The 26,431-nt window shown below is 48.8% G+C and overlaps 1 protein-coding gene across 1 annotated transcript in view; it reads right to left on the bottom strand.

Moving 5' to 3' along the window:
* Positions 1–26,431, bottom strand: part of SNTG2 (syntrophin gamma 2) — a gene marked incomplete at both ends in the record, with an annotated part of 199,834 nt that overhangs the window by 103,032 nt on the left and 70,371 nt on the right. Inside the window, 5 exons of the mRNA XM_082851560.1 lie at positions 2,844–2,885; positions 2,998–3,041; positions 13,003–13,060; positions 13,149–13,205; positions 26,028–26,165. Of these exons, the coding sequence (XP_082707686.1) occupies positions 2,844–2,885; positions 2,998–3,041; positions 13,003–13,060; positions 13,149–13,205; positions 26,028–26,165 (339 nt within the window). The remainder of the gene's footprint in view (positions 1–2,843; positions 2,886–2,997; positions 3,042–13,002; positions 13,061–13,148; positions 13,206–26,027; positions 26,166–26,431) is intronic.

The raw sequence follows: 26,431 nt of genomic DNA, 5'->3' as shown, positions 1-26,431 counted from the left end.
TCGAGGCCCGGGAATTAGGGAGCAGTGATGCTGAACCAAAGCTACATCCGCTGAAACCTCTGAGGGTGTCAGGTGATTCTCATGCACATCGGGGTTGAGAATCATGTCTCTGAACAATTTTCCAACTCATGCATGAGAAAATACTGTTGGTCGGTTATCTCTCTCTCTATTTTTCTATTCATCCACCCAACCACCCATGTTCTATCAGCTACCTGTCTGTCTATCTGTCTACCTGTCTATCTACCTACCGTCTATCCATCCATCTTCCCTCTACCTAACCTACTTATTCCAGCCTGTTTCTTTCCATAGCACTTATGTTCCTTCCAACAAGATGGAACGCTGCCTTAACCTCCTGTGTTCGGGACAGTTTCTCATATGAGCAGAGACTGAGAGAAGGTGACCATCGCCCAAGGAGGGCAGACGTGAGGAGGTGGGGGGGCCGGGAGTAAGCCGGCTGCCGCGGGGAAGAGGAAGTCCGGACAGCCCAGGGCCCGAGAGCGGAGGCTCATCCTTGAGGGCAGAGGCCTTGCTGACGCCTGACGGATGCTTCGGTACCCAGGGGAAGGAGGGTCCACACGTACTTGCCAAACGACCTGGAGAAACAGGCGACCGGCCTCAGCTCCCTCAGGACACCTTCTATCAAACGCAGCTGCGAGCTGCTGAGTGACGGCCCACGAGATGCCGTGAGCTGGGGGTCTGGGGGTGTGACGGCCTGGCTGCTGCTTGGAACAGTGACCTGGAAGGTTCCATTTCTACCATTTATTAAACACAAGTGAAGATTTTATTTCTAAGGGTTCTTGAGTTCAAAATCACCAGAACTCAGAATCTGTCCTGAGATCTTAGTGATGACCGAGCTGCTGTGCATGAATGAAATGTGTATAAAAAGGACTCATTTCCGCTTGAAAAGGGGGCCTCATAAAACAGTCTGTGAAGTTTTATCAGTTAGGGCAGTTTTTAATCAATGGTTTTCGTGGGACTTAAAACCCTGGCCTGCCATTCTGGACTAGAAGTTAATTTAATATTTGAGATATTTTAAAAAAATTCTGAGCATGTTGCATAAAAATGAAGTTCTGTAATGTTTCTCGTTCTGAGACCCTTCAGGACGGAGCGCTGACCCCGCTCTGACTCCCACTGGACATCGGTCTGGGTTCTGCTGCGGGGACTCTGCTGCCAGGTCTCCTGCCATACGTGTGGGCCTGGGGGTCCCACAGGGGGACCAGCTGCGCCCGCGCCACCTCCCACCAGGCATCCCTAACCACTGCACACAGGTGAGACTGAGTGATTTTCCAAACATCATTTTTCCTTCCTCTCTGAATAGTGAGATGTCTCAGAATTTGCCCAATAAAATTATGGAGGGCTTCCCTGGTGGCGCAGTGGTTGAGAGTCCGCCTGCCGATGCAGGGGACGCGGGTTCGTGCCCCGGTCCGGGAGGATCCCACGTGCCGTGGAGTGGCTGGGCCAGTGAGCCATGGCCGCTGAGCCTGTGCGTCCAGAGCCTGTGCTCCGCGGCGGGAGACGCCACAGCAGTGAGAGGCCCGCGTACCGCAAAAAAAAAAAAAAAAAAAAAAAAAAGAAAATTATGGAAAGTTTACTCTCTGCCACGTCGGCTACGATATTATATGTTGATGTGGATGAGGACACACGGTGTATTAAAAAGAGGGAAATAAACACATTTTTGTCGCCGAAAAGCAGTACAGCTTTTCCAAAGCAGGAGCCCATATACAGGATGAGGCTCATTTTTGTGGGTCTTCTGTGTGGAGCAGAACTGACTTTTCTTCTTTTAGGATTAAGTGAACCTAGAATCTACTCTGAAAAGTGAGTTTCACAGTGTGCAACTGTGATTTATGAGGTCTTTTACAAATTTAATATTTTTACGAAGTTCGTAAGTCTGAAGAGCTGAGATTGTATGTCAGTAGCAGTGTTCCAATCATGGCTTTTGTGTCACAGAAGACTGTAGACTTGTAATTTGATAATTTGGTCCAAAAAGTATATTTGTATCAGTCAAGTATTGGAATAGCTCCATTTATAAGCTTTACACATCATTTACTTAATTTAAAAGTCTTTCTTTTCAGATGAATGCTTTTTACTTTCCCTGGGCCGGGATAAAGTTACCTAGGTGTACACTGTCTCTTTTTGAATTACTATGTGTTTTCTCACCTTAAGAAAGCAAACTTTTGCAGAGATTGAAAAATAACCCAAATGTTAAGTTTAGAAGTAAACAGATGAGAGCACATCATCCACTTGCACCTAAACCTAAAACTGCAAGTCCCTGAGACCAAGAAACACGTCATCCCACCTGCGAATCTTTCCTCCGTGCCTGGAGCAAGTTAAAGGAATTCTTCACCTAGTTAGCGACCTACTAATACGCTGTGTTGGAGACTGACCTGACCTTGGGCAAGGTTCATGTCTGGAAAGGGGTGCTGGGGCGGAGCCTGTGACCCCCATGTCCACAGGCCAGCATCCCAGACACACACCAGAGGCGAGCGTCCCGAGACGTCCTCCAAGGCGAGGAGCACAGAAAGCCAGAGGGAGCCGGTGTGCGGACCCTCAGAGGCTCCACTCCGGCCACCCGGGCGGGGTCCCCACTCCCTGAATTTCAACCTCCCATCTTTAAAATAGCAGCCACCAATCTACCTTTTATAGCATCGGAGAGGACCCATGACGTGTGGACTGTGAAGGGACGTGGCACAGAGGGCCCTCTGAAACACGACTTGCTAAACTTTCTAAGCTTTTCCGAAGCTCTGTGTCTATGAATACACTCCGTGAAATGGACTTTCAGAGAAAAAAATAGTAAGAGGCTATCTAATAAAAAGAACAAAAGACATAAAATATCATACACTTACCACCTCTTCGTGGGTTGCATTTTCTACATTAATGCCATTAACCTGAAAAGATGACAAATTAAGAATTTTGAGGATAATAATTGATGAGTCTCAATTCAAAACTAACATGAACTAACATGCAACAGAGCCAAGGACTGAAGTTTAAAATACTGACCTGGAGGAGGGCGTCCCCTACGAATAACATCCCTGTCTGGTGGGCTGCAGGGTCGCAAAAGGGGCAACAGTGTTAAGAGAGATTCAGAGACATCGTGCTCCTCCTGGCAGTGGTTTAGGGTCAGAGTTTGCAGCAACTGGCATTGTGTGTGTGCAGGTGTGAGTGTGTGCACATGTGTGCACTGGGAGTGTGGGTATGTGTGAGCACACGTGTGCGTGTGGTATGTGTGAGCACACACATGCGTGTGGGTATATGTGCGCACACGTGTGCGTGAGTGTGGGTATGTGTGCGCACACGTGTGCGTGTGTGTGGATGTCTGTGCACGCAGGAGTCTCTGTGGGTGAACATGTGCATATGTGTGCACACGCTTGCATGCGTGACGTGTGAGAATGTGAGCACGTGTGTGTGTGTGTGTGTGTGTGTGTGTGCACATGCACGTGTGTACACAGTGTGGGGAAACGCCAACAGCACAGCCCCAGCGCCCCCCTCGCCCGGCTGGTGAAGCTAAACATTCAGCTAATTTTAAGCACATTAAGAGAGTTACTTTGCAAACGCAGAGCCTTGTTCAATGAGAAGCACAAATGTCACTTCCTCCTAATGAAGGATTTCATTACATGTGTGGAAAGTCTGATCCCCATTTTTCATTAAGTCGACACAGACAATAAAATAGGAATCCCAGAAGCCACTCAGCATTTTCCCCTTTCTCGGGAACACATTTACATAGACTGCTTTAATTAAAGAAAATGTGCCCAGAATATTAAAGGAAAAAGGAAAGAAAACCTTTGTATTGTAAAGTTTGAGTATAATCTCTACAGCATTATTCCACTTCACTTTTCTATTTTCATAGAGGCAGAGAAATAACTCCTTTCAATAATAAGACTGAACGAATTCACACCAAACGTAAAGCATTTTGCAGTGTAAACCCTGACAGCTGTTTTTTCTCTTTTGTTACGCAAGTGCCCGACTTCAGCTCTGCTCCCCTCGACAAGTCTGCCAGCCACACACCAGACAGAGCCAGGGCCCCGGCCCCTGCGCCGCAATGAGGCCCCTGTGCTTTAGAGACCTTGGTTGATTTCAGTAACTGACCATTTGGCCCCTTGTTTTTCCTCTTCCTGTGCTTAAATTCCCACCTTTATGTTTAAATTCACCAATAAAGAGTGATCCCGGGAAACCCCAGACCCCGGCCTCGACCCCAGTGAAAGCAGGACCCCGGGCCTCGTACTCTCTGCTGGCAGCCTCCATCTTGCCGTGTGACCCAGGGGTGCTGTGTGATTTCCAGGTCCTGTCAGCAACGAACCTTTATTTTTTCAGTCCCCTCATGGCTACTGCTGAAGGCATCGTACGACCATAATAAGAGCCACAAGGGCTGGTCCCGCCACAGCACGGGTTAGAGACAGGCTGAGACCTGCAGAAAACACATTTTCACAGGTTTTTTTGCCTTCCTCTAGATTTGTTTTAATTTATAAGTCTTTGGTTAAATATTGGAAATAATAAGTTATTAACACTGGAATTCTTTAAATTCCAGGTAAATATTTAATGTCAATTGTTAATATTAGTTCTAGTCATTAACTAGTATTAAATTTTATTGAAAATAAAGTACAGTCTTTATATTAATGAATTTAATCGTATGGTTTTAGGTAATAAAGTTCTCATTTACATTGAGCCTTTACCCAGAAAACCTCTGTCACCCACTAGGTGAGATCTACACTCCCTCTAGCTCCACAGGGGGGCCCTTTCAGAATCTCCTCCATCTCTGCCTCTATCTCTGTCTCTGTCTGTCTCTCGGACTCTGCCTCTCTCTGCCTCTGCCTCTCTCTGCCTCTGTCTCTCTCTACCTCTGTCTCTGTCTCTGCCTGTCTCTCTGTCCTTTCTGTCTCTGTCTCTCTCTGCCTCTGTCTCTGTCTTTTCTGTCTCTCTGCCTGTCACTCTTTCTCTGTCTCTGCCTCTGTCTCTGCCTCTCTATGTCTCTGTGCCTCTGTCTCTCACTGCATCTATCTCTGTCTCTCTGTCTCTCCCTGCCTATCTCTCTGTCTCTCTGCCTGTCTCTGTCTCTCTCTACGTCTGTCTCTCTCTGCCTCTGTCTCCGCCTCTCTATGTCTCTGTCTCTCACTGCTTCTATCTCTGTCTCTATCTCTGTCTCTATCTCTGTCTCTCCCTGCCTGTCTCTTGTCTCTGTCTCTCTGTCTCTCTATGTCTCTCGTCTGTCTCTCTGTCTCTGTCTCTGCCTGTCTCTCTGTCCTTTCTGTCTCTGTCTCTCTCTGCCTCTGTCTCTGTCTTCTCTGTCTCTCTTTCTCTGTCTCTGCCTCTGTCTCTGCCTCTCTACATCTCTGTGCCTCTGTCTCTCACTGCATCTATCTCTGTCTCTATCTCTGTCTCTCCCTGCCTATCTCTCGGTCTCTCTGTCTCTCTCTGCCTCTGTCTCTCTCTGTCTCTGCCTCTCTATGTCTCTGTCTCTCACTGCTTCTATCTCTGTCTCTCCCTGCCTATCTCTCTGTCTCTGTCTCTCTGTCTCTGTCTCTGCCTATGTCTCTGTCTCTCACTGCCTCTATCTCTGTCTCTATCTGTCTCTCCCTGCCTGTCTCTCGTCTCTGTCTCTCTGTCTCTCTATGTCTCTCGTCTGTCTCTCTGTCTCTGTCGTTAAAGCAAAGCTAATTAAAAAGACTTCCCAGTTAAATCTTTGAAATGTTTTTCTCTTTGTAGGACACTTTTAGCCCTAAAGAAACAAATTAAAAAGTGGTAAAATGGATGATAAAATAAAACCATGGAAATTTGATTTTAATTAAAAATTTTAATTAATGCTCCTAAATAAACTCTTTGGTGAGATTAAGCTAGGTTTGGAGATTTCAGCTGAAAAATGGCTCTAGTTTATTTCTGTGGTAATCTTGCCATTACATCAGGACGTAAAATGGAAATATAGCGTAATGTATTTGAACCACATAAATATTCAAACGTGCAAACTAGCTACAATGAGATATTTTCTATTTCTGTTATACTTGCCTTTTCAAGTCAAATTAATCGCTATTACTATAGTGTTATGTGAGACTGTGTAAATTTAATCATTGTTTGCAATACAAGTGTGTTATAACAGAAACTGTTCTTTTTGCAAATTAATTAGTCTTTGTAAAATTCAGACGCTTGTTAAATATTCATTCACATAAACTTCTGGGTAGTAGTAGAAAATGAGAACACTTCTTAAAAAGTCTTACGTGCACTGAACATCTGGATTAATAATGACTAAAACCCTCCTCATCATCCTTTACAAGCACTGAGTCCTTTACGCCCCAGAACCGGCCACGTGTGTACATCGTCACCACGGAGCAGTCAATGGGAAGAGGGACGGGGCTGACCCCACCCTGGGGAGACCTCCGAGGGGCCAGCCGCTTACTCTGCCTCAGAACCAGACTCAGGGGCGCAGGGTTCACTTCCACATTCTGCCCTGGTTCAATCCCTCTCCAACCTTCCGTTGCCCCCCTGCACAGGGAGATTATCCTATTACCTCACTGCCAGTGAGGATTAAAGGTTGGTCCGTGAAGTGCTAACACGGTTTCTCTTCCCATCTGCCAAGGGGCCCTGGGAGGTTATGTGTTATTGATAATGGGGGGAGTTAAATTCTTTAAGTAACTCAAGATATTTCAGCCATTTCAAAGTATCTTGTAAATTAAAATTAAAAAGCACTTCCATCTTCCAGGATGGCCCTCAACTGTGGAAGCTGACACAGTGGACGGTATTAGGAGGATTCAAGGAGCAACGACAAAGTGGGTCCAGGACAGAAAGGACTTGTACGGAGAGCCTCTCGCACACCTTCCGTAGCCATAGCAACTGGATTCTTCGCTGCCAACCTGCCTCCTTCTGATCTTAACATCAAGTGATCCTTCAACAGTAAGAACACGCTGGCAGCCCGGCAGCCAGATTCTCTGCTGCATTTCGCTCTCAGCAATCAGCTACCGAAGGTGACGGCTCTTCCCACGTGGAATTTCAATTAAACCTGCAGCATTTAACATGCGTCCTTCCAAGATCCTGATATATCTAGTATGTCTTGTCCAGGTTCCAACATTCCTCATTCAGCTACAAAGTCAATTTTTATTGTCTGCTCCAAGTTCTATTATTTGGAAGCTTGAAAAGCATATTTTCATTGATTCACTAACAACGAAGGAGAAGGAATGCGGAAATATTCTTCACTCTAGGAGCTGCACTTCCACCTGGATCCAGGGTGTGGGAAGGGTCTCCTTTCACCCTATATCCAGCTCCTGAGGCAAAAGGAGCAGATTCTGGTTTGTTCTAGGAAGCAGGGTCAGGAAAGCCTGACCTAAAAATTCCAAATCGGGCCCACAATCTCTTCCTGAGGTGAGAGGACTTTCTCTCTACATCTACACAAATTCAGTCGGATCCTAAAATAGGACTCTGTTCAATATTAAGAGTCTAGAAAGAAGTTAGCAACTACTGGCGAGACACACTGGCCCGAATATTTGTGTCAGATCTTAACGTTTCCAAAGCTGTGTCCTTTGCAGCACAAAAATGAGACGGGGCAACAGCAGGCCCTGCTGCTGGGGTCAGGGGCTGCACAGTTAACACGGACAGAGGCAAAGGCCCGCTGTCTGAACCCCCGACGCCAGTGGGACAGGCAGTGAGACAATCGCATTCTCTGAAAAGGTCGCCCGGGCCCTGCAACCTCTGCTTCCCTAAGCCTGGACCACATATTTGGACTATGCAGTAGGGAGGGGTGCCACGTGGCCTCAGAATTAACACAGATGAGGGGCTGACGTGTAGACGGAGGGGAGGGAACCAGAGGGATGCAAAGATCAAGGGGAAGATAAAGGTTTCCACTGAATTCAGCAAAATGAAATTAATGAAATGTCATAGATGTGAAAAGAAGTTAATCACAAATCTTGTATAACGGCGGCATTTCACGGCTATAAGACACCAAATACAGGTGAATATTCTAGAGAAAAATAAAAAGTGGGCATCTCAGGGGACCTCACACCCCAGGAAGCTCCGACATCCCCCTAAAGTTGGCTCAGTAAGTGAGAGGAGTCCCGTTTCGACGGATCTCGAGGCCGTGGCTTCAAAAGGCGGAGGTCCCCTGCACTCAGGTTCCCCCCGCCGGCCCTGTGACGGTCGGGGTGACCGTGCAGCTCCTCGGCATGGGCTTGGTCCTCTCGCCCTGGGGTGATACCTGTGTTTGGATCATAGTAACGGTCATTCTGTGCAAATGTGCAGCGTCTTCACAAGGGACACATTCGCCCCATTTCCATCCACACTCAGCTGTCACAGAAACGTCCTCTATGACCCCACCATCCAGCTGCAGGTAATGATGACTGTTCCACATAAAAAAGGCTAAAGGATCCTAATTCTTTTTACTGTCCTAATGGGACAAACTTCCCCCCTCCCTACATTTTAGTTCAATTTTCTGGATATATTCTAACTGTCCCATCTGTCTCCTGGATACAAGCACCAAACCCGTCACAGGGTGAGGCCTGCCCGTCCAAATCCTTACTGAGACATTAGGATGATAACTGAATTAAACCTCGGCTGCGAACGGATTTTACTAGTACATAATGTGATGACACGGTATGGAGGAAGAACTGGATTCAGAGACAGAAAAATCTGGTTTATAACTAAGCCTCCCTTCCCTGGCAGAGTGAGACTGGGCGAACCACCGTTTCTCTGTTCCCTGACCTACGAGAGTGAACAGCCAGCCGCATCTGCCTTGTCCAGTCATGAAGACCCGACGAAAACACAAAGAATTTGAAAAAGAACAGATGCATGTATATGTATAACTGAATCACTTTGTTGTACACCTGAAACTAACACAACATTGTTAATCAACTAGACTCCAATATAAAATAAAAGTTAAAAAAAGAAAGAAAACGAAAGTCCTTTCCATGTCACACAAGCATTATTCCAATGTAAGATATTGCTGCTAAGATGACAATTTCTAACTCCAAGCCTCTTTGTCACCCATGTTTCTCTTCATTGTTTATTTGCTATATACAGTTTGTTTTGGGTTTCTAAGTTTTTGCAGTATTAGACATAATATATTTAAATTTCATTCAATTGTAGAAAAACTCCTCTCCTCATTCTTGCTTATTTTTATAAAGTACAAAGTGGTACTTACTCACAGCAAGCCGCTGTGACCACCGATTAAAAGGAGGACTGGAGAACGGCCCAACACTGTTTTGCTTTCCAGAAACATAAAATGTTATTAAGAAGATGTGTGTCTAACTGAAGATACCTCACACCTATTGTGTGCACGTGTACGTGTGCATGTGTGTGTGTGCCCGTCGTGTATTTATCACAGAGCACGTGTGCAGCCTCGCGGGCGAGGTCGGGTGTGCGGGAAGCAGAGCTCTCTGTGGGCGTGAAGGCGGGGGATAGGAGGGGCACCGGGGTGCCAGGCCTCACACGGGGGCAGGGCTCACGTCTGGGTTTGCAGAAGCACCAGTGACACGGAGAAGGGCTCAGATGTCCAGCCTGAGCACTTAACATGTAAGCAGCAGAGGGTCAGGGGAGACTTCTGGGCAAGGGGACGGAAGAGCCACACGCAAGAATTAAGTTCAAAGAATGTGGACAGAGGCCATTAAGTCTGCGTTCTCAATATGGGCACCACACTCACACAAAACCTAGGCAGTGACCTTTCTAGACTGGCATTAAATCCTATGGCCCCTGGTGGTTCTAGGGTTTTAATAGCATTCCCGGTGACTGGCCCTGGTACCCAGGTGATGGGTACCTGGGCAGGACACCCTGGTGGGCAAGGACGTCTGTCCCTAGAGCAGCTGGGCCTGGGCAGGTGCGCTCAGCACCTCGCAGGAGCAGGACTGCAGGTGTGCAGGGTGCACGCGAGAACTGACAGGCCCAGCAGCTGAGCCAGACCTCACACGGAACCCAGGACTGCCAGCAACAAGTCCTGTGCCCCTTGGAATCCTCTAGAAACAGCAGGACCCTGGACCACCAGCAGGGCCTGGACGGGCAGAGCCTTTGGTCAGAGCCCAGCCAAGGGCCGAGCTCTCACAGGGATAAGACGAGACCATCACCTGCTTCTCCAGCAGAGTCTCCGGGTGGACGGTCACAAGGCCATCTGAGAGCCTCTGTGATGCCCGAGGACCCAAGAACGACGTCCGGCTCCCCGGCCAAGATGGGGAGCTTCCCTGCCCTCAGCGAGAAGGACCCCATGACCTGACCCAAACGTGACCCTGCAATGAGGGGCGTGAAGCCACAACTGGGCAAAGGACCTCACTGGGCTTTTCCTTCCAGACTCCAAGGCCAGTTCTCTGCTGGTGCCCTAACTCGTCCCGGACGCTGGAACGTATTCTCCTAGCAGCAGCCCGACTGATTTTTTAACGTAAGACCTACCTTATGACCCTGCTTTGGGAAGTCCTCAAACGACCCCTCTACCTCCTTAAGAAAATCCAAGTCCTGCCCCAGGACCACGAGGCCCGAGGACCTGCTGCAGCCCCCACCCCCCCGAATCTCATGCCCCCCCCTCGCCTCCCGCCTCAGCCGCCCCTGCCCCGCTGGCTTTCCTGTTTCTGAGCGAGCACGCCCCTCCCTGCACCAAGCTGTCACCCTCCCTCCCCCCGGGGCCAGGATGCCGCGGCAGGGCCTGCTCACCCCTTACTCTGGGTGATTCAAATATTTGCTTAAATGTCGCCCACAGAGAGATTCCCACCGACCGCCCTATAAAAACAGCGATGCTCTATCCATCACTGTGCACACCCCAACACTGATTAATTTTCCTCACAGCAGCTGGCATTGTCTGAATGCGTACTATGACCTGTTCATTTACCGCCTGTTTTCTCCCACGGGACACGGGTGGGAGGAAGCGGGCAGCGCTCGCCCTGATTGCCCAGACCAGAGTTCAATCTCCGCACGGTGGCTGCTGAGGGCGGCCAGGTCCGTCTGTGGATGAATGACTGAATAAACGGGTTACACTCTGCTCTGCTCTAACGGTCCGTGGCTGCCTGATTCCTAGACGCAGTGCCAGGTGGACGGCAGGCCGCTGACCTCGCTGGTCCCCACGGTGAGCGCTGGAGGGAAACTCTCCCCCTCTAGACTGTTCTCCTGGGACGACTGGGCACCTGCCCTCCTCGGGGGGGGGGGGGATCGAAGCAGGGTGCTGCCCCCACGGGAGCAGTGGGGACCCCAGTTCTGTCACCTCCCCTAAGCGCTCTGCCTCCCAGGAGAAACCCTGACTCGGTGGGTTGCTGGTTGCAGTGAAATGGTTATCAGGTTACCAGTGCCGTGTGCGCCCGCCTCCTGTGCATGGCCCAGCTTCCCGGAGCCCAGGCTCCCGCACGCTACGGTCCCTCCTGACACCGACGTGTGCGGCAGCTCGGCCAAGGCGCTCCCTGCCTGTAAGGTACACATCCTGAGCCAGACCCTGAACATACGATCTAAGTTACACCAAGCCCGGGTCCCTGAAAGCTCACAGTTCACTAAGCATTTAATGCAAGAGCTTCGGGTGTAGAAGAAGCCCACAGTGAAGAAAGGAAGACATCGGTGGGAAACACCTTATCTCTGGCCGCAGCGGATGGAGAGGACCCCAGAGGGAGGGGGAGGGCCTGCTGGCCAGCCTGGCCCCAGGCAGGACGTGGTGATGGAGACAAGGGGCCAGGAGACGCAGGGGGCGATGGGGACCTGCTCTGGGGACTCGCTGGTCTGAGCTGCTCGAGATGTGTCCCAGACGCTGCAGAGTCTCCGTTTCAGAAGAGAGAGTCGTATCCGCACGACTGGACTCTGCTGAGAGGGCCGGGAGTCCAGTGTGCTCCCCAGCCCACGGAGAAGGTGCAGCCTGTCACCTGTCACCGTGCGTGGCCTCCTCGGCCTGTTCACACCTCTGCAGAGAAGGTGGACGCGCTTCCTGAACTGAGCGTGAAATCCTTTTCGCGCAGCCTCCTCGGCCTGTTCACACCTCTGCAGAGAAGGTAGATGTGCTTCCTGAAGAGAGCGTGAAATCCTTTTCGCACAGCCTCCTCGGCCTGTTCACTCCTCTGCAGAGAAGGTAGACGCGCTTCCTGAACTGAGCGTGAAATCCTTTTCGCACGGCCTCCTCGGCCTGTTCACACCTCTGCAGAGAAGGTAGACGCGCTTCCTGAACTGAGCGTGAAATCCTTTTCGCGCGGCCTCCTCGGCCTGTTCACACCTCTGCAGAGAAGGTGGATGTGCTTCCTGAACTGAGCGTGAAATCCTTTTCTGATTTTAATCTTATTCCCTTTCTTTTCTGAAACTTATATTCATATCCACAAATTTAAAACTTTACTTATAAAAAAGAACTGAGAATGCTCACAAGGATTATAGGAGCAGAAGCAGATCTGAGCAAATCCTTCCTTCAAGTGTTAATCAGCCAGCCAGGTGGTTACGGTCTCGCAGAAACGATTAAACACTCCGAGTTCAGTGACGAATTGATTCGTTCTCCCCGTAGACCCTCTCTCTAAACGCAGGGACCTCTGAGCTCCTGCAAGCTTTTCGACTGCACAACTGCAGTGCTCGATTGTACAATTGTTGCACTTGGTTTGTACAACATTCCACTTGCCCATTACAAGAAGGAATCCCGTCCCCACTCTCACTTCTACACACACTGATCTGCTCCCAAAGCCATCGATTCACTGTGTCAGCGATTAACGAGCTACCGTCAGCACCGCAGAGGCCTCTCGCTCACGGCTGTGATGCCATTTTACACGAGAAACCTCATCACCACCGACTCTGTGCACACTGCATCCCCCCAGGGCTTTGTCTTTCCTGAGAAACCAGAGCTCAAACCACTGCCGTGTCCGTGTCTCCTGGGGATGACCTGACACCACGCTGCGAGTCAGTATCTCTCTTAAGGGCTCACGGGATCAGGGGAAACGAAAAAGGGCCGCATGGCAGCAGGGACGGGAGAGCGGACAGCTACAAACTAAGACGGCAGGCAGATAACCAAGCAACACACACAGCTGCTATCTTCTCATTTAAGGCAGTGCACTGCCTTCCAGACTGCTGCCATGCTCACAGTCACTCTGCGGCTTTCACCTGCGTGGTCTTTGAATATCTTCGATATGACGACCGGGACTCCGTGCTCCACGCCGCCCTGCAAGACAGGAAGCAGGAGCGCAGTTAAGACCAGCCCGGGGACCTTCATGGAAAAGTGCGTCGAGGAACATCCAGTGCGCTCATACCTTTATGCTCAGGCCCAAGCCGCCCACGGGCTGTCTGCGAAGCGTAACAGTTCTGTGCTTTAAGAAATTTAGAAAACAAACCCAGTTTAGGTTAAAATGCACAATCAGAAAGTGAATGCAAAATGTATATATAACTTCTTAATTAAAACTTTAGTGGCTGTTTATACTTCCAAAGGGACGTTGCTTAATTACTACCGTAATGGTACCACTTCAAGTCTCCATCTGCAGTATTACACGGAAACAAAGATACCGATAAGAACAGACCCCATTAGGTGCATTCTTTACACAAAATTCCTGCAAAGCTGGGGTCATCTTACCCCCATTTTGTCTGAGGAAGTGAGGCCCCTGAGGGAAATGCCGGCCCTGGTTCCCCAGGTGACAGACGGGGAGGCTGCAGAGCACACACTCAGCTCTGTTTCTAAAATCTGTCTTTCCACTAATCCCCAAACGGGCTCCCTTTGCACCACACTTCTCTGTACAGTTCAATCGCTTTTAGTCCACTTGTTAGTAATCAATGTTAACTCACGGACGATCGATCATCTCACGTCCTGACCTTGTTTAAAGGTGTCGCTGCTGATGAGAAGACAAGATCCACGCTGCCCCTGTGGGCTGACGGGCTGGTCAGCGTCTCCATCTCTTACATGCTCTATCACGTAACGTATTTTATTTTGGTCTCAACTGACTATTTGATAGTTGTGAAGCTGAGAGGGCATGAGTAGGGCGGCCTGGGGTTAGATGAAGGGGTATAGGAAGTGTGTTTACCTCCAAAAGGTACTATCGGAATAAAACAGGGACATGCGTTGCTGTGATTATTAAGGGAAAACGTAAGCGCTTTTAGACTCAATGACTCTAAAGCCTGTGTGTTTGCAAAGCAACAGCAGAGAGCGAGTCAGGGGTCCGGGAAGAGCCGGGGGTCCTGCCCAAGCCTGGGGGGCCCTGCCCGAGCCTGGGGCCTGCTCACCACCAGTGAGAAGAGACGCGGAAACTGTAGAGCCACTTGTAATCTTATTACAAGTTTTTATTTGTATTGTTTTATTTATATTTATCATATTATTTTTATTTATTAATTTAGTATTTAAAATCCACTTGTAATTTAATTCTCAGAAGTGGACACATTATAAGCTTAAAGTAAAGAAACCAAAAATTAGAGCAAATAAAACTATTTTAAAGTGTATACGGGGAACACATTTTATAATTCTGAGCTCTTTCGCACATGTAACATTTTGAACTGATGAAATACTTATATAATCATACATGGAAAAAGAGCTATAATTCGGGACTTTGGCATCAGAAGAATCCTTTTGCCTTTTCCCTGGTCCTGGGCTGGACTCCCAGTGAGACACTGGAGACCAGCAGGTGACACTCGTGTGACAGGGACACCAGGTGACATCGAGACCACGTTCCAGGATTACTCCTGTCACCTACACAGAGGCAAAGCACAGCCGACACGGTGGGCGGAGGGGGGAACTCTGGGTCCAGCTGTGCCCAAAGTGGGCACAAGGCAGTTCCCACGTGTGACGTAGTCACACTGATGCTTGCAAGGGAAACTTCCTGAGCATCAGAAGATGAGAAAGTTGGATCACCAACCAGGAATCTCTACGTTATTTCTCAAAACATTCGATACTGTTTTTCATTTTAGCCATTAATATAAGCATTTGAACCTCACTGAGGGCAAATATTGGTGAAAATATATTTTGAGGAGTAAGTTGGTTTCTGCCTCAACTGACCTCACCAAAAAAATGCCCTTTCCAATCCATCATTTCATTCACGTATCGACCTTGGGCAGACAATGCAAGGAAATGTCAGGAAATGGCCACAACTGTGGCAAAGTGTGTCAATGCACACCAACAATCTGTTCTAATATGCCTAACTGGTGAGGAAAGGAAATTAGGCCACAAAGCTCTTTAGTGTGTGTTTAAGAGAACTCAGAGAGCCTACTGCTGCTTAGTCCGGCCAAGCCAGAACACTGCTTATTCACATGTTTGCTCTATGCAACCTGCTGAGATGTCCTTTCTGAGCACACGCGGTCCCGGCATCTAAAGCGCGGCAGAGCTGAGTTTCTGCGCGCTTCTGAGGTTCCTACACAGGAAGCTGCTGTGAACCGAACCGTGTCCCCCAGATGCCTATGCGGAAGCCCTACCCGCCTGCTGACTGGGTCTGGAGATCGGGCCTTTCAGAGGCTTAGCCTAAGGTTACATGAGGCCACGGAGGGGCTGGTGCTACAGGAAGAGCAAGCGCCCCCGAGCCCTCTCTGCACACAGAGGACACGGCAAGAGCACAGACGTCTGGCAGAGGGCATCCAGAAACCTGGCCAGAGCCTGGCCCGCCCCTTGACCTTGGGCTTCTGGCCTCCAGACGGTGAGAAAAAGAACCGTCTGCTGTTCAAGTTCCACCCCACCCCCACCCCCGTCTACCCCCTCGTCTGCGGTATGTTGTCAGGGCGGCCTGAATGGACAAGACAGAGGCCAAGCAAGAGAATTATGGGAAGGAATGTTGCAAACCGTCGAGTTTCATAAAAACACCGGGATGTTGAGTCTCTTCTATGAAAAGTTGTTCTTCCGTATCTTTTAAAACCCCCTCATTCAAGCATCACAGAATCTAATATTTTAAAGTTGGGAGAAGAGGCTCAGCTAATCCATGCTCTCTTCAATGAAGATTACATAACTATCGATATTAAGGTTCTAAAAGAGTTGAACATTATCACATACAAGCACCTTATTTTTCAAAACACAATTTGTAAAAATTAGTGGATGGTGAAAACTAAATAGGAAACAAAAGTTCTGCAGCTTTTAACTGAAACCTTTTACACCACAGCCCAGACAAAGTCACTCTTCCTTCTGCGTCCTGACACTCACGACCTCACAGCCAAGCCAGGGCTGATCCTTTTGACTTAAGGTCCTGCGTAGAATGCTCCATCGTGGTTCTGTCAGCGATCCAGACAGAACTAATGTCATCAAAGGCATCTTCTAATTAAACCAAACAGTCATTCCTCAGTTAGTTTACTCAGTACACACTCTGCAGGATCAACTGCCCAAAAGATCGGGAACCAGATATGACCCAACGAGAGGCTCAGTTATAAGAGGACACAGCGTGGGAGGGGCCTCCGCTCCCTTCAGACGCGTCTTCCCTGTAATCCGGGCTCTTCCGCCAGTCCGAGGGTCCAGAGCACAAGCAGACTGACTGATGAGACCTCTGGAGGATGAACTGTGGAACCTAAGATAACCATCCAACCGATTCTCTTCAGCTCAGTCCCGCACTTCTTTCTTCACAAACATAAGAAGTGAGGTCCTTCAGCAAATATTCTTCTGCACCTTATCATTTAATCCCCAGCTATGTTTGATGGTCATTCACGTCTGCATCCTGGAGCTGCCATCACCGTAGCAAGACTCCGCTACGCCCATGTTATCTTCTGACTGTAAACATTTGAGACAATTCTTACCTATTATAAGAGAAAGCGACTTGGGGATACTGAAAGTTGGATTCCCTACTCTGTCTTGCTCTAAAATACTGATCTTCAGGTACTGCTGCAGCATATGTACGATCTGGCCACACGTTTTTACTCAGGCATTTAAAGTACGGACTTAACACTAACTTCAAATTTGTTACAGCTGTTAACAGATGTTCAGCTCTGACTGTTGCGGTCTCCAGAAAGATGGGTTTCAGGCAGCGGTTAAAATAAAAGTTGTCTTTGCGGGACTGTGCCAGCAGGCCCGATACCCTCTCCCCAGCCTGGGCTTTCTTCACTCAAGAACCTCCATCAGTGGAGGACTCCAAGTGCGGCCTCTGCGCCCCTCCCCGGGTGCTCCCACCTGCACCCCATCGGGACCACCTGAGCCACACCTGCTGCTCGAGGAGGAAAGGAGAGAGCAGGTGGGAAAACAGTGACAGAGGCATGAGCCTGAGTCTCCATGCCATAATTGAAGGGCCTGAAAGAGCAACTTTCAAAATTAGCAACTTAGGGAAAGAATTTTCTGAAGTATTTTATCTCACACACACACACACAAATACTTTTTAAAAATTATTTTTTTTCCAGAAAATAAAGTGTTACTGGGCTTTGATGTTGAGGAGGGTTTCGGAGGAGGGCTGTCAGACCCCAGGGGCCTCCGTCCACAGGGCTGGGATTCTCCAGGGAGCAAACACCTGGAAGGTGTCTTTCAGGACAGGGCCGTGGCCTCTCTCCACTCTTTTTAAACCGTCCACTCAAGCGAAATTCCCTCCATCTGTGAAGAGTCTGGACTTGCCACTTGAAATAAGTAAATTATTCCTCCATGGACTGTGGTAAGTATTTCAAAACAATAATAGTTATTTGAAAACTCTCGTGCATATTTGTTCAATTCGGTAACGGACTCAAATCCGCCTTAAGAGGACTTAAAAATCAGTATACCAGACTCGGAGTTTCCAAAAATGTACCACAATCCCTAGAATTTAAAAATACCGAAACCCCCTACAGTAGTCCGGCCTCGGGAGGAGTTGCCAGACGCTACGTGTGATCTTTCAGGCCTGACCACGGCAGTGACGGGGGAGCGGCCCTCCACACCCCGGACCCGCGCACCGACGGCGCCCTGAGGCCGGGCTCCCACACGACCGCGACTCTGCACGCCCCGCCGCGCACGTCCGCGGGGCCCCTCGTCTGAGGCCTCGGCCAGGCCTTGCTCCGGCGGAAGGAGCCCTGGAGATGCGCCCCCCGGGCTGGGCCAGCACCCAGGACCCTCCCACCCCAAACACCCCCGGGACCCATGAAACACAGGAGCTTTGTGCTCAGGGCTCCGGCGGGCAGGGACCCTCCCAGAGCCAGCCGGCATCGGAAGCCATGGGGGCGCCCCCCCTGCTGCTCTGCCTGCGCGGCCACAGCAAGTGATAAAGGCTCAGCCTTCACTGTCCGCTCGTTGCCCTGACTGGTATCTGAGCCCCGGCATCTGATTGGCCAGCTCCTCTGAGCTCGGCTGGTTACTACTCGCACGAAGCTGAGCGGCAGCTGAGCAGACGTTGCACGATCATCTTCCTGTTCATCCCTCAAAACCTCAACAAAGAGAGTTCGCCGCACTGGGGTCAAAAATGGGTTTTGAAAGAATGTATGCGTTATTGGGAAGTAAGGTTACCTGAGATCAAAATATTGGCTGAATTTAAAACACAGACTCTTCTTGGGGGCTTGAATCCAAACAAGAATGTGCAGGAAAGGCATCAGTCACCTCTGGGTTATTCCCAGGGGAGTCTGCAGTCACCACAGGGATGAAGTGACCATCCACAGGTACCACGTCGCCATAGTATCACGGGTGCGTTTAAATAGCACAGTATTTGCAAGGGAAGGAACAATGTCATTCCACTCATATAAATTGAGAAGCACCATTTGGCTGTGGAAAGTCCATGTAAAGTAAGAATGAAAATTTAAATGGAATAGTGTATACGAGTATGAGTATAGCGGGGCTTCAGGGGTATCTGCACATTTCATTTCTTTAAAAAAAGTGGAGAGATTTAAAGCAAATATGTTGGTATATGGTAAATACGGATGATAATTACATGGGGTTCTGCGTATTACTTTCCAACTTTTTCTATGTTGAAAAATTACATAATTAAAGGAAAGAATAATAAAAATGTTTAGTAGATTACGCAAAATACATTGCTATTATGATTTTAGTTATTCAAAGTTTCATTGAATGACATATTTTTGCATTTAATTTCCTTACACAGTGGCTTGTGTGCACACAAACGCAGACAAACACGTATAAATTATTATTTTACCCTTCAACTAAGTCGCGGTATAAACCTTTAGAACGAATTCGCCCCATCTATTCCCTAATTCAAGGTTTTCACCCTACTGTGGTGAAATGGACTGCGTGGCGAATCCTCAGCGTTTTAATGAGCACATGCACAGCACTGAGGGCCAGGGCCCGGGGGAATCCCACAAGCCAGGAGTCAGCCACTGTCCTGGCGGCAGGAGGGAATTCCTGGCTACTGGCTGACACCTGCACTTCGGTGCTTGTCCGGAAGCCTCTTGGGAGAGATTGCCCACCCTCCTTCTGGGGGCGCGACTTCGGCAGCGCTGGTTCAACTCCGCGGCTCCCACCACCCCCTCCCCCGGGAGGGCTCACAGGTGCTTCTCAGGACGGACCTGCACTCTGCAGGGCCCCTTCTGTGTCTTGGATCTGTTTCCACGCGGGCACCCTCTCTCACCACCCAGCCCTCAGCTACGGAGAGGATTCTTCCGGAAATGACCCTCCCGAGCAAAAAGGCGGCCTTTCCACGACACACAGATTTCAAACAGGAACGAATCGCTAATGCCAGCACGTGCAGAGGGCTAGTCAGTGATTTCCATGAGCAGGATTGCTTCCAACTAAAAGTCAGTCAGTCAATCACAAGAATACATAGATAGAGAGAGATTTCCTCTGGGACAAAAGAGTACTAATAATGAGTGAATAGTTCATACTAATTTTTTCATACAGGCCCACCCCAAAGATCGTATATAATTCTTCAACTAGTGGGTTAATCATTGAAAAATGAAAGCTCAGAAGGTGGTTTTGTCTTTGGTATCCTAGTTTATAGGAATGATCGCCAATCCTTCTGATGTGGTGTTTCACTCTGCAAGGAGGAGTATCTGCCCCGCATCGATGAACTGGCTGGAGCAATGGCCCAGGGGTACAGTGACCTGCATCTCACGGACGTAACTGGGGCTCGCTCCTCCCCGGCAGGATAACGCAGGAAACTTCTGGACTAGGAACTCACTAAGACCCAGGAGGCAGCACTTAGAGACCCAGAGCCAGTTTACAGTGTGAATATACACGTAGAAACCAATTTTCAGAAACTAAAAGGAAATGGATTTTCAGCTGAGGTCCTGGAAAAATGGAAAAAATTAAGAAACTAATAAATGTTTGTCAGTAAACAGGTATCAAGAACAGGGAAATATACAAAGCTGAGGAAATGTATCCAATGAGTTCAGAAGAGTGTTTTGTTACTAGGTCACTGGTACTTTGGCCGAATGACAAAACGCCTGATGGGAAATCAATAATTACTAGTGTAAGAAAATACAATACTGTAATAAAGATTAAATTCAAAGAAAGAAATTTAATTCAATTAATTCAATTCAAATTAAAGAATTCAAAACAATTTTAAATTAAATACTAAAACAGACAGAGGTGGTACCTACTCCTGATTTATGGACCCAAAGAATAGGAAGCAAAAGGGGACTACAGAAAGGGTATCAGTTTAAGTGGATAAAAGTAGTAATAAGGCATTTATTGTACAACAAAAAGCAATTATCGAATTGTGTGTATTGTGCACCATGTACAGAAGTTGTCAGAAACGGCCATTACTTCGGCAGTGTCGTGATAGCAAATTCATCTGTCTCAGAAAGTTTAATCCAAGTTTAGTTCTTGAATCAATACACTAAATACACTAAAATAGCAATTTGCTGATACTCTTCACAGGATCTGTTACGTAAGCCATAAACCTAACTTTTGAAAATGCTTTTAACAGGCTCCGTGGACCATCGGGATGTACTGGACAATCTGCAGACGCCTCTCGCGGGCTCAGGACCACGTGGCCGCCAATCAGAGCATCACCTGCGCTCAGCGATCCTCACGAACGTGATCGGAAGTGCATCTACTTCTGCTCAAACGCCACTTGCCCACACAGGTGCAAAGACGCAAGTGGGAAACCAAGGAGGGAGCAAGCCAGCTCCTGGGTGGGAGGGTGCACACAGCCCCAGAGAGCGGCAGGGCCAGCTCACAGACGTCTGCAAACACCCACGTGTCCACAGCACAGGGGCCACGACCCAACGTGTGTCCACAGGGGACAAGCGAGTGGAAGGCCGTGAGGTCAGGTCAGGGCCAGCGTACGTGGTGCCTGGAACGCAGAGCAAAAAGTTTCCGGGCCCGATTCTGATTTCTACAATCAGTTCGCAGGTTCGTGATATTAGCCAGACAGACCCGTGAAGAAGACTGAACACCGACAGGACACACACGCTTCCAGAAAGAGACCAGAGCAGACACCTCCAGCTCTGTGCGAGGCCCCTGATCACAAACCAGAGGAGCAGGTACAGAAAAGGAGAGCAGGCCTCCGCCTCTCGGAATCTGCTGGGGCCCCAGACCCCAGATCCAGGTCCTTCACCACTAGGGACTCGTGGGGCGTCTGGTCCCGGCTCCCCTCCCCCCATCTTCTCCCTGCGTCTCCACGCGTCCACCCGCCAGCTCCCTCGCTGCCCGCGGGGCCTCCACGCCACTCATCTATGTGTTCCAGCTCTTGACGTTTCATTCCGGAGAGTTCTTCAGATCTACTTCACAGCTCGGACGCCTCGTTTCTTCGTTTCTTATTTAACTGATACGTTGAAATTCCGATTTCACTGACCATTTGTGGCTGGTCTCGCACTGGCTGGCTCCCTTTTTACAACCCTCCTTCCTTTGTCCGACTGTTAGAACCTCCCGTTTAGTCTTCAGATGTAATGAACGTGCACCTTGCATGCAACGCACCTGACCCTCTCAGAACCCCAAGTGTCCACAGGCCCATCTCTGCGTCTCTGGTTCACGGTGGTTTTCCTCCCTGTGGCTTCATCCCCGCAGGTCCCCGTGAACCCGGCGCTGGGAGTCGTCTCAGACCTGTGAGTGTGTTCCTCCAGAAGCGACCTGCATCCTCCTTCCGCGTGGACCTGGGGACCCGCACACCTGACACCGCCTCGAACTTCGTTTCCAGCTGGAGGCTCTTCGTGCCACATGGGACGTGTAGACTCCAGCACCAGACCCAAGTGAGCGGAGGTCGGGGAGCGGTCCTCAGGGGACAATTGGCTGGTTTGGGCCCTCTTCCTTCTGAAGCCAATGCCAGCCAGGCAAAAACTCTCACTGCCCCTTCCGTGGGAAGGACTTGGTTTCCAAGTTCACACTCTAAACCTGTGACCTGGGGCTTTCTTCCTCCAGGTGGGGCTTAGGAGAGTCTGGTCTGTCCCCTCCTCTGGCTCTGGCCCAGGCTGCCTCCCGATGTCCACTATGACGGCTGTACCCAGCTCGCGTGGGGTGGCAAACCCAGTCCAGCTCACACTGTGTGAACGGCCGCCCAGCGTTTTCAGGGTTCAGTGATGCTTGTGCTTCCCTGGGCTGTCTGCACTGCTCTGCACTACCCTGAGAATTTACCAGGCAGCACCCCTGGACTATACGTTAGCAGAGGAGTAGCTAAGATGCTGCCTAATTCTGTAATTAACTTTGTGAACTCAGACCAACAACTTCCTCTTCCTGAATCTTAATTTCCCAAACAGTAAAATGAGGGTATGGAATTCTCCAGAATACCTTCCAACCATAAATGTGCCATGACTTAAAGGGCCAAATACAACACAGAGATCTTCTAAATTTTTTTCTTTATATGTAACTCCCTCACTATACCCAAACCACAAATGTAAACTTACAGTTTAGAAAAATAAAATATGTCAAAAATAAAGCAATCTAGACAGAAACTCGGAAATGCGAGAACAAGCCAGCTCTTTCATAGTGCAAAGCACACACTCTCTTTAGGAGATAATTAGAAAACCCGGAGATTCTAAGCATTCCAAGCGCCACGGTGATCTGAACGGATAGGAATATAAATGAAACATGAAGTCACCGATTCTGAAGTCTGATAATGAATCAGCAGATTTGAGAATCTATTGGTTTTTATTAAAGAATAAATTGAGTTTCCTCTCCCTCTTTCCCGATAAGAGTAACATCCGTTCTTAACTGATATAATGCTTATTTTTTCAGCAGTTTCAAGAAAACAAAATACAAGTCTACTCCTTAATCCTGACTTCTCAAACAATCAAGAATATAAGCTCAGGGGCTTCCCTGGTGGCGCAGTGGTTGAGAATCTGCCTGCCAATGCAGGGGACACGGGTTCGAGCCCTGGTCTGGGAAGATCCCACATGCCGCGGAGCAACTAGGCCCGTGAGCCACAACTACTGAGCCCGCGCGTCTGGAGCCTGTGCTCCGCAACAAGAGAGGCCGCGACAGTGAGAGGCCCGCGCACCGCGATGAAGGGTGGCCCCCGCTTGCCACAACTAGAGAAGCCCTCGCACAGAAACGAAGACCCAACACAGCCCCAAATAAATAACTAAGTAATTAAAAAAAAAAAAAGAAAGAATATAAGTGCAACCCAAGGTGTAAAGTTCAGTGTAAACGGTCTTAGGTTTTGAGAGAACCAAATTCCCTCCAGGCTCCCATTCTGAGTGCGCGTTGGACCACAAAGTGTGTTGGTTTTGAAGCAAGCATACCCCCGGGAACAGAGCTTGAAATGTGAGAATCGGCCGTCAGTGTCATTCTCTATTAAGAAACCTGATCTTGAAAATGAGAGCACCGGTGTGAGCCGCCACGCGACAGTGACGCACCCGTTCTAAGGCACTAGCTGGGCCTCGGGGTCCCAGTGACAAGCCAGGTACTGCTTGACTTTACCTTCTGTAAACGTGTGTTGAGCTGAATCTGATGGTACATTTTTCATCTCCTGGGATCCCAGGGACTCAAGGTTTGGCGAGATGTAAAATTCACACTCATTTCTTCTGCTGATCAGCTGAGGAACCGTCGTTATTACATCTTCCTTTCCTGCTCCTCAGAATATTTTCGATGGAAAATAACCGCTCTCCACCAGGTTCTCTGGTGGAGGTTAACGCGGAAACAGTCAACGATATGAATATACGAGAATCGCTATGGTCCGACCCCCTCAGAGGTGTCCTGATTCTGTACCAACAGCCGTGGCCTTTGTTAAGAGTCGTCTTTCTCATTCTCCAAACACACGATAAACTCCCATGTCCAGGTTAGCTTTATTTTTATAATCATCTGAAGAACACAGGGTTTCAACTGTTCCTCAGAGTAATGGGATTGAACCCAATGTGATTCCGTATCTGGGGTAGAGTAGACATTCTGATCTCAGTAGCTGAGTATGTTCTTCTAGGTACAAAAATGTCCTCAGAATCTCCCTCCCAATTATCCAGCCCAGACAGGCATGTTTACTCAAGGAGATACTCCCTCCTTTCCTACAAAGGAGGGCTTCCTAAGGAATCAGCAGAGACCAGTAGGGATGGAGCCGGCAGAGACCGGGAACAAGTCCACGTGCCCCACCCTCTAACTCAGAGCAGGGAGTTCTAATATCGAGCTTCAGGCGCCAATAAATCACTTGAAATTGTAAACATAAATTTATAGGTCTGAACACTCACCCATTTTTCTTATGAAGGAGCCGATAATTTTCATCAAGAACATAACCTTGGGCAGAGAATCCAACGCTGAATTCTAAAAAGTGTAATTTATTTTTCCTGGACAATACAGCACAGAAACATTACCTGCTTTTACTGTAACTTGTCTGCGATTTTCTGTAAGGTACAAATTCACTATTAAGAAGGGTGACACTTAAGTGTTTACAAAACGCCCCTGCTTCACCCTCTCCCCACCATCCCCCGTCCCGTGTGGTATTTAGAACACGTGGAGGGAAATTAGCAAAGGGAAGGTCAGTGACGGGGCCAGAGAAGGTGAGCACAAGACTGCTCTATCTGTTCTAGAGAGATCAGACTGGGGGCCAGCGGGAGTCTTAGCAAGAGCTGGTGCCGGGGTGGGGTTCTGCAGGGCGCACCGGGGGCTCTGGAGGTCGGGATGCAGGATCCGGGCCTGAGGTTCCAGGGGGGAGCCCTGGGAAGGACGGCGTCCTGTCTCTCGCCCTCCTCGTGTGGCTCCACCGTCCTGGACCCAAAGGGGTGCCCTCGATCAAGGCCGGCGGCCAGAATGGGCGCAGCAGGCGGGCGACGGGGCGTGGAGGGTGGCCTTGGGCTCCAGGACAGAAGGAAGAGAATGCCATCCAGGTGGAGACATGAGCGCTGAGGGTCATAAAGTGCCGTGTGTGTGTGGACACAGAGGCAAGGTCACCTGACGTCAGGGAACCTGACGAGGACACGTTGACTGCAGGACTGCGGATGGACCTGTTTAGGTCATCTCCAACATAAAGGTCGTGAGGACCCAGAAACCCACACAAATAAGGGTGTCCAGAGCCTCCAGAAGAGCCAGCCGTGACCTGGGGATGCAAGAGCTTCAGGGATCTTCCAAAAATACACGGAGGGGACCTCCTTTCCTCTACCTGGTTTCCTGCTCATCATTTTCATAGCCAATGGGAAGGTCTATTCAAAGGCAAGAGTAATGACTGATGTTGATAATTTCTCTATATAATCATATATGCGGATACGTAACACAAAATGCACCTGTATATCCACAGCCATTTCAGTCCACTGGAAGGAAAACAGGAAATTTCAAGCATACTATATTGTATACATATATACATCATTTGCAATAGTCCCAAGTTAAACTTGGAGACAAAACTTGCATAAGCATTTCCCCTCATCTTCATCCAATATTCTAACACATCTAATACATACGCTTCTTACCCTTTGGAAAATTGCACTTGTAATTGACTGAAGCTGAGGAGGACCAAGCTTTACGTGAAAATCCCTTCTTGTATCCACAGAGGCAGGGACCGGGCTGACACTGAAAAACACCTGCTGCATCTTTCATTGCCCGTCGTTCTAGATGGGAGCCCTCAAGTTATTATTCTTTCAGGAATTAGATTATCTGTCAAGTTACGTCTCTCTAGTTTCCAATGAGAATATGTCCAATCTCATGCTGTGGTGTCTGGGGATATTTTTAATACAAAGCTGCTCAAGGAAAATACATTAATGAAGAAATTAAGAAAGTCAGGGAGAGTGTAAACGATACAAACTTGAAAAGATGCTTTGCTTTGCAACAATGGGGACATTTAGATACGGCTGAGGACCTTGTCAGGCCACGTCCTGCAGGACCACTCTTAGGGGGCTTTCGCCCGGGGAGGCCTCTGGGCTGATCTACGAGACACACTCTGAGACAAACCCCTGGGGCCTGCAGACGCAGAAGCACTTACATTTGCACTGTGATTGCTGCCACTAACACAGATGACATCTTGTTTTTGAATTGTCAGTACCTCTTTCGTTAGCTTCAGGCGAATGTCATAGGCGTGTCCAGACCCTTCATCGTGCAACAAGGCAGTCCCGGTTTTAGTCTGAAACGAAACAGAGACGGAGAGGGTGTGAGGACGGGAGAGCACGGACCCTGACAAAATACGCCTGCCCCTGTTCACAACCTCCTGAAACACGCCTGTGTATTTATCACATACCCAGGCATCTGACTAGGATTTGATTAATTTAGCACAAGATAATGGAATTTTTAATATTTCTTCCTGAGTAGTTTTTATAGGATTTGTATAAAACATGTTTTTAGCAGGTGGAGAACGATGAGTCAGAAAGGCACCTTCGGATAAATTAGAAG

This window comes from Leucopleurus acutus (genome assembly GCF_964270905.1).
Source record: "Leucopleurus acutus genome assembly, chromosome: 12".
Taxonomy (NCBI): domain Eukaryota; kingdom Metazoa; phylum Chordata; class Mammalia; order Artiodactyla; family Delphinidae; genus Leucopleurus; species Leucopleurus acutus.
Note: the sequence above shows the minus strand (reverse complement) of the source record. Positions and strands in the feature narration are given on the sequence as shown.